General features: G+C 37.9%; 2 protein-coding genes and 1 long non-coding RNA gene across 3 annotated transcripts in view; 1 reads left to right on the top strand and 2 right to left on the bottom strand.

The window, feature by feature from the left end:
• LOC111328101 (leucine-rich repeat-containing protein 51) overlaps positions 1-1,358 on the top strand; it is a 2,453-nt gene extending 1,095 nt beyond the window's left edge. The window contains exon 4 of the mRNA XM_022932471.2: positions 642-1,358. Coding sequence (XP_022788206.1) covers positions 642-902 — 261 coding nt within the window. The 3' untranslated portion in view covers positions 903-1,358. The remainder of the gene's footprint in view (positions 1-641) is intronic.
• Positions 376-3,057, bottom strand: LOC148723293 (uncharacterized). The gene is made up of 3 exons (XR_015991693.1): positions 2,568-3,057; positions 1,402-1,587; positions 376-677 (listed from the first exon to the last, which is right to left on the bottom strand). It is a non-coding gene; the product is annotated as an uncharacterized LOC148723293 (long non-coding RNA).
• A 217-nt stretch (positions 3,058-3,274) lies between these two features.
• Positions 3,275-7,500, bottom strand: part of LOC111328149 (magnesium transporter NIPA2) — a 7,964-nt gene continuing 3,738 nt past the window's right edge. The window contains exons 5-6 of the mRNA XM_088733193.1: positions 6,825-6,985; positions 3,275-5,595 (exon numbers count right to left, since the gene is read on the bottom strand). Coding sequence (XP_088589319.1) covers positions 4,955-5,595; positions 6,825-6,985 — 802 coding nt within the window. The 3' untranslated portion in view covers positions 3,275-4,954. The remainder of the gene's footprint in view (positions 5,596-6,824; positions 6,986-7,500) is intronic.

Below are 7,500 nucleotides of genomic sequence, written 5' to 3'. Positions count from 1 at the left end.
CTAAGGGTGACCCTGTTGTGATAGAGACCTGTATCTAGTTAGCATGATACCAAAGTAATTTGAATTTGAAAAGCAGCAACATCTCTATCATAACAAGGTCACCCTAAGCCTCACTCCTGTTCAAAGGCTTGGCCACCAAGCCCACAACTGCAAAAAGGACTATTACAAGGATGGATCTAAGGCAGAGGTGCAGGGGGTGCTAACCCTCTTCTCTCCCCCCCCTCCCCCCCCACCCTCATCAAGATGATCTGCAGCTCACTAACATGATGAGTATTCTGTGCAAAAAAAAAAAAAAGGGAGAAAATCACTGATGTGGTTCATTGGTGTAGAAGTAAACCACAAGACAAGGTTGAAGAATTTTCTTTGAAGCACCACTGGTAGTAAAGGGTTGAGCATTAGCCCTTTTATTTGTCCCAGGACATCAGTTGTCATTCCTTAGTGGTTTATCCCCTTGTAAGAAAAATCCTGGATCTATCCCTGAATTAGTTCTCTTATCCACAGATGGTGATCTCACAGACCACTTGTAGAGGTCTACTCCATTGGTGTTTCAGGTGTTAGGATGGGTCTAAGAATCTTTCACTTTTGTTTGGTGTTCTTCTCTGTTGTTATTTTAAAACACTCATCTGTCTTTTTGCATCTAGGTGTTACTACAGTATCCAAAGCTGAAGATTTTATACCTGCATTCAAACAACATTGAAAAACTTTCAGAAGTGGACAAACTAGCTGAACTTCCTGAGCTCATTAGTCTAACATTGCATGGAAATCACATTGAAAACCTTCCTGGTTATAAAGAGCACATTATTTCAACATTGCCAAGGCTCAAGACACTGGATTTTATATCAATTACAAACCAAAACCGAGCTGAAGCTCGTCTATCGAGGGAAAGAGTTCGGAAGAAGTAGATTTACAAAATTAGGAGAGATTTAATAACTCTAGTTTTGGATTTGTATGTTTGGTGATAACTGACAAAGTAAAGATAGTTTGAATGAAAACTTCACACAGTACTCATAATAACATTTTGGATTGGTGTAAAGACATTTCGAGAGAAGGTCAATTTCTGGCTGAGTCCAGGCTGAATGAAGCTTATTGTGTTGGTGAAATAAACTCCTAAAAATATTTTGAATCTGCAGGAATTTGTATAAATAACACTTGTCAATGCAAGAAAAAAAATGGTAACAAAGTTGAAAGGCCTGAACACCTTGACAATTCTGCAGAAAAAGTTTTGTCATGGAAATCAGTAGACAACAAACAAGATAAGTTTAGTTAGCAGGCTAATAAAAAACAAAACATAGAGTATTGATATTGCCAAAGGACCATGTAACTCTTTGCTCACTTTACAATAAAGACTATAGAGACACGTAATTTGAAATTTTTTTATCTGCATCACAATCCATGTTGTACCTTTGGTCTCCCTTCTTCTTTTTCCCTGGAATGAGTAATGTGTATCATGGTGGACTCCTCTCCATTAATGATGGTGAATAGAATGTCCTCCAGTGGAAGACCTGATGGCCAAATGGTGAGTGTGCTGGAGTTTGGGATTGGAGACCGTCTCTTTCACAGTGCCTCTCTCCAACCAGGAATATGATACTAAGAATAAATATAATAATATGTGTTTATTAAGACCTCTTGCAGTATAAATACTGAATTATAAATCTGGGCCCAGTTGTTCGAAGGCCGATTAGTGCTAACTCAGGGTTAGTTGTTAATCCTGGTTTCTATATTTCTCTGTTGAAAGGCCATTTTGGGATAATTTTCTCAATTCTTTTTAGAGCACTCAATCATTAAATCATAGAAAAATGGAATTCAAATGAATTTTCTTTTAAAGCTTTCAGATCTGAATCAAATTTTACACTAACCCTGGGTTTTCTTAACTGACCTTTGAACAACCCGGCCCTGGCCAACAGAAAATAATTAAGTATTTACACAAAGTACCAGGACATATCTAAGGAAAAATTGATTTCATTAACAACTAAAAGGCATATATTCCAGAACTAGTCATGTGCAATGACTGTAGTGTATTTTGTTTGTGATAAAGTTCTTAATCTTGTTGGTTGACGTGCTGCGGATATTTGAATTTCTTTCTGTAGGTCTTAATGCGTAATTACAGTGAGTATCCGCTATGTGACTTCTAATGAGCTTGTACAAAGGGTTATCTAGTTTTAAGACTGGTAATAAACCTTTCGCATGCTATATTCCTGTCTTGAAGTGATTGTAAATTACTCATTTTCAGGGTGTCAGTATATGATAGCATAGAAAAATTTAATTTTAAGAGTGTGCTTTTGCACAATTTCAATGGCACCAGATAGATAGTGGCAAGTTTGAAAACACAACTCATGTGTATTCAAGATTGATGTTACAAGAGAAGTGTAGACTAGAATCATTTCAGGAGCTGGTACACTGCAGCACCTAAGTGCATACAGTCTTTGGTTGGCTCTCTTCACCATAAAGTCACAGTGTAACACCTGAAGCAGCTTAAAGGAACTGATGTGCTCCAAAACGACACTGCCCATGGCAACTGGCGTACACTGACAGCTATTATTATAGTGAAGAAAGTCAACTGACATCACCTTGCATTTTGCTGGATTTAGTTGCAGGTTACTAGCACAAGCAAACTCCTCAACATCAGACACTATGTAGCAAAGTACCAAGGGAGCATTTCTAGGGATAATCTCAATAGCTGTCAAGTCATCAACATATTTTGCCTGAGGGTACCAATCACATAGAAGGTCATTGACCATAATAGTGAATAGAATCAGTGACAGTTTTGTCCCCTGGGGGATGCCTCCATTTATTTTCAATACTGACGATGACCAGGAGGCTAACTTAACAGTTTGTGTCCTGCCTTCCAAGAATAAATGGGTATAGACGAATTGTCGGGGAAGCCCAATGAATAACTGGGGGAAGGATCAATGAATACCATGAGATAAGGGATGCAATGGAATCCTATCCAGGGGGGGTGGGGGGGGGAGGAGAATAGTGATGCTTCTAGTTGCTTCATGCAAACCAAGATAAGCTCCAGCTAGATGAGCCACTTGGCTTTGACTACAGACTTTTCCTTTTTACCTTACAGTGCCATCCATCTTTCAACAAGAACAACAACAACAGCGTTTATTTAGACATGATAAAAAAAATTCAGCAAAAGCTGATGTGGTCGTGTGAAAAAAAAAAAGCTGATGTGGTCGTTTCAAGAAAAAAAAAATGGGGTTTAGGGAGAGAGCTTCTGGGCTGGTAATATTGGTTGAAATTAGCCACCACTGAAAACAATACTGAAAAATTCTGTGATTTCACAAATGAAATTTATTCAAAACATGTTTCATTGTTCTTAAAAAACTACAAGTGGTACAACAACTCAGTCACAATGCTATACCTGTGGGCAGCTATAAAACATTAAAATTTAAGGAAGTTTTCAGATTCTCTAGAGAACGTACAAATCCATCATATAAAAAATGGCAGCATTTGTAAGAGTTTCAGATGTTAATGAGTAATAGAATCGTATTCTTCTCAAATGAATACAACTAGAAATTATGGTGATTTGATCAAAACTGGTGAAAACTTTGAGAAAATGTTTCATGGGAAAACTAAATTACTGAAGTTCCTGAAGGAAAGCATTGATTGAATGCAGGATTCTCATCAACTGCCAGCTGAAAAACAAGCTACCTCAATTTCCAAGCTTCCTACTTTTCAGGAAATAATATGACTAAGTTTTGAAAAGTAAACTGTAATAAATAAAAAACAAGTGACTACTAAAGAGAAATCATGAACAGGCAATTTTCTTGAAAGCCATTTTGCATTCCGAAAAAACATGTACTTTTGCATTTTCTCCCTGGTTTCAGAGCACTCTTCCCATCTATACCTGGTGTGAGTTTACCAAACCAAACAACTGCCATTATGATTTTGCCTTGCATATACCTCCAAAAGAATGCATGAAATAGCATTTAGGAGCCTCTACCTTTTAGAAATAATTAACAAATGGTAAACACCACAGCGTACACTATTGAGTTATGGATGCACGCGGGAGGTTGCTAAGCACGAAAGAAGCGTAAGAGTCGCTTGAGGCAAGAGCCGAGAGCGACTCTAGCTTCTTGAGTGCTTAGCAAACCTCCCAAGTGCATCCATAACTCAGTAGTGTATGCTGTGGTGTTTACCATTTGTTTTATAACATAACATTGATACATTGTAGCTAAAGAGTTCCCTTTTATATAAAAAATCTTATGTGACCAGAAAAAACAAGCGTGCGTGGAAAAATAGTCTTTGCATTTGCTCACGTCAGCAGCATACACCCATGAGCAAATGGGGGACGCTAAATTGACCAATCAGAGCACGTGCTTTACTTTGGTTATGTTATAATATTTTGTGGAGAAGCATGACCTGAGAGCCCAAGAAGGGGCTCAGAAATTGTCAGCTATATACTCTGTGTAGCTAGCCTTCTACTCTGACTTATTTAGAACCCTGCAATATTAGACTGTCATGACATAGAGTGGCAGCCAGATTACAGGCCTTGAATTGATGTCTGATGAAAGAGTATTTTGGAATTTCCTCTTGTTTTAGTTGAGAGATTTTGAGAGAATTATTATAAACACAAACTGAGGCTGACAAGTTTCTATACTCTCATTAGCTGTCAGCACCACAGTGTATGGACATAGATGGGAGAAGTTATCTGTTGATCACTCACTAGAGTTTACCTTAGTGTATCTCTGTTGCATTAGGCCAACAATGGAAGTCAGTTTAAGAAAATCATCAATTTAAAAATAACACTGAGTAAATACAATGATAAGTGGTTTTGTGCAAAAAACTCATACGGCAAGTAACTGTCTATTCCATTAAATAACTCGAGTTTAAAAAAGAGTGACTTAAAATTAGTGAGAATGATCAAGAAAACCCTGACCCCTTTGGCCAATTTTATTATTAATTTTCTATTATTGTTATAATATTAAATATCATTGACATGAATCTGTCATAAATGATTGATACTATTAGCATACATGGTGACACTCTCCTCTTCATCATCAGTGAAATCAGCGTCATTTGACGGGAGGATTGCCCGTGATTCTTCTTGAGGTTGTTTGTTTATATATCTCACTTTTGAAATGCCATTTGCTTGGGAGTTTGACTTCATGATGTCTTTTAAAGTGAAGTGGACATCCTTGAATGCATGTAATAGAAACACCCCAAACACAATTGTAAGAAATCCACAAATTGCCCCTATTGTGTCTTTGGAGTCCATTACTTCCCATTCTCGGAACAAAATGGCTGAAGCAATGATTGTTAATGTTGTAAACATGACGTAATATATAGGTGTAACCAACGATGTATTGAATATGTCAAGAGCCTTGTTCAAGTAGTTCATTTGTGTCAAGACACAGGCTAACACTGCAAATAACAATCCCCAAGCTACTGGATTTGATAGTTGACTGTCTCCATGTAATGTCTGCTTGATAACTATGCCGAGACCTTTGCATCCCATGACTGACAGAGATCCAATAAGGGAACAGATTGCAATATACACCATAACATTTGTTTTTCCATGCCGCGGTCCATAGTAAAATATCAAAATAAGTGCGAAGACAACGACAATGAATGCATAACTCACGAATCCTGAAGGAGTAATAAATATATAATTTTCAATAAATTGTTTTAAACAATAGTCATTGATCATTCTTAGAAACCACTGCCTACTAAATCAAAGGCTCCTTAGAGCAATCTCATGGTATGAATTTTTGGCGCCCTTGATGTAACCTGCAATCTGGCTTTCTTTGGAAAGTTTTTTTAATCATGGCAACATGCACTGGCACAATTATTGTGTTTGTATGCGTTTGATGGAGAAAAATTGTCACTTTTAGGACTCAGATGCCCATTTCTCTGCAGTCAAGTATTCTGTAGCATATTTCCTTTCCATTTTTGGCTCCACAAAGGTATGTTTTGATCAAGTTTGGAATAAAAAAAAACCATCACCCTTTAAGGGACAGGACGCCATTTCGAATCTGTCCAAGTGGTTCGGCCTATTCTCGCCTTTGTACCACCCTCCAAATATATGTACACCGTGACTTTGAGCAGGTAAACTTGTCGGGGAGGGGGAGAAAAAGTGTTTAAAAAAAAAGTTTAAAAAAGTTTGAAAAAGTTTAAATTAAAGTCTAACAAAGCGAGTGAGTGATTTTTAATTGAATTTTGCCCCCAAACCCTAAACCTCATAGCATGACTTGCGTCATACCATGAGGTACAAATGGAAGGTAGAATATTAATTAAAGTATTTAGGGCTTCTGTTGAATTCAGCCAGCCCAGCAGGCACGTTCCTACATCCCAGCCATGAACTCCCATCCCATTCTTCCCAACCATTAACTTCCATCCCATTCTACCAAACCATGGACTCCCATCCTCTTCTATCCAACCATGAACTTCCATCCCATTCTACCAAACCATGGACTCCCATCCCATTCTATCCAACCATGAACTTCCATCCCATTCTACCCAACTATGGACTCCCATCCTATTCTACCCAACCATGAGCTTCCATCCCATTTGACCCAACCATGGACTCCCATCCTATTCTACCCAACCATGAACTTCCATCCCATTTGACCCAACCATGGACTCCCATCCCATTCTACCCAACCACGGACTCCCATCTTCTTCTAGCCAACCATGAACTTCCATCCCATTCTACCCAACCATGGACTCCCATCCTATTCTACCCAACAATGAACTTCCATCCCATTCTACCCAACCATGGACTCCCATCCTACTCTATCCAACCAAGAACACCCATCCCATTGATTCTGGGATCTTAGGAGTAAAAGGAAATATATTTATCATTAAAAAATAAACACCTGGTGATGTAAGTTTTGGTTCCAAATTATCCATACTCTTTACTTCCTCTTCCTGTGGTGCATGAATTACCAGTACAGTGGATCCAATAATTGACAGAATACAGCCAATTTTACCATGAAGATTTTGTTGTTCATTCAGAAAATGAGATGCTAGCATTGCACTGCAAGAAAGAGCCCTTTATTAACAGCAGGTTGCAGAAAAACTCAGAGAGCCATAAACTATGGCGTCCCATCGGGTCCAAAACTCAACATTGTGATTTGACATTGTACTTTTAGTATTCTTCCTTATTTCGCAATTGGACATTCAAGTTTTTATTCCTTATGAAATTTTTTCTGATTCAACATTGTCTCTTTTACAATTAAACTTCCAAGTTTGAAGTATTAAACATTGTACTTCTCATAATTCCACTTTGTAGTTGTGGTAATGCAATATTTTTGTACTTATGGTATTGATATATTCAACATGCAGTACTTTGTGCTATTCAACATTAAACTTTCCATCATCCAACCGCAACCCAGCTATTAACGAAGGAGTGCAGGCTCACTAAGGTCAAGTACCTCATGTAAGCCTCATAACATCGTACAAGGTTATCTTGTGAGATGAAAAATGGACGATATTTGCTGGACTGTATTCATAATATCCTAGACATTTTAAATAATGTTCAAGGCATACATA

Source organism: Stylophora pistillata, chromosome 9, assembly GCF_964205215.1.
Source record: "Stylophora pistillata chromosome 9, jaStyPist1.2, whole genome shotgun sequence".
Classification (NCBI taxonomy): Eukaryota; Metazoa; Cnidaria; class Anthozoa; order Scleractinia; family Pocilloporidae; genus Stylophora; species Stylophora pistillata.
This window is presented reverse-complemented; position numbering and strand designations above follow the sequence as displayed.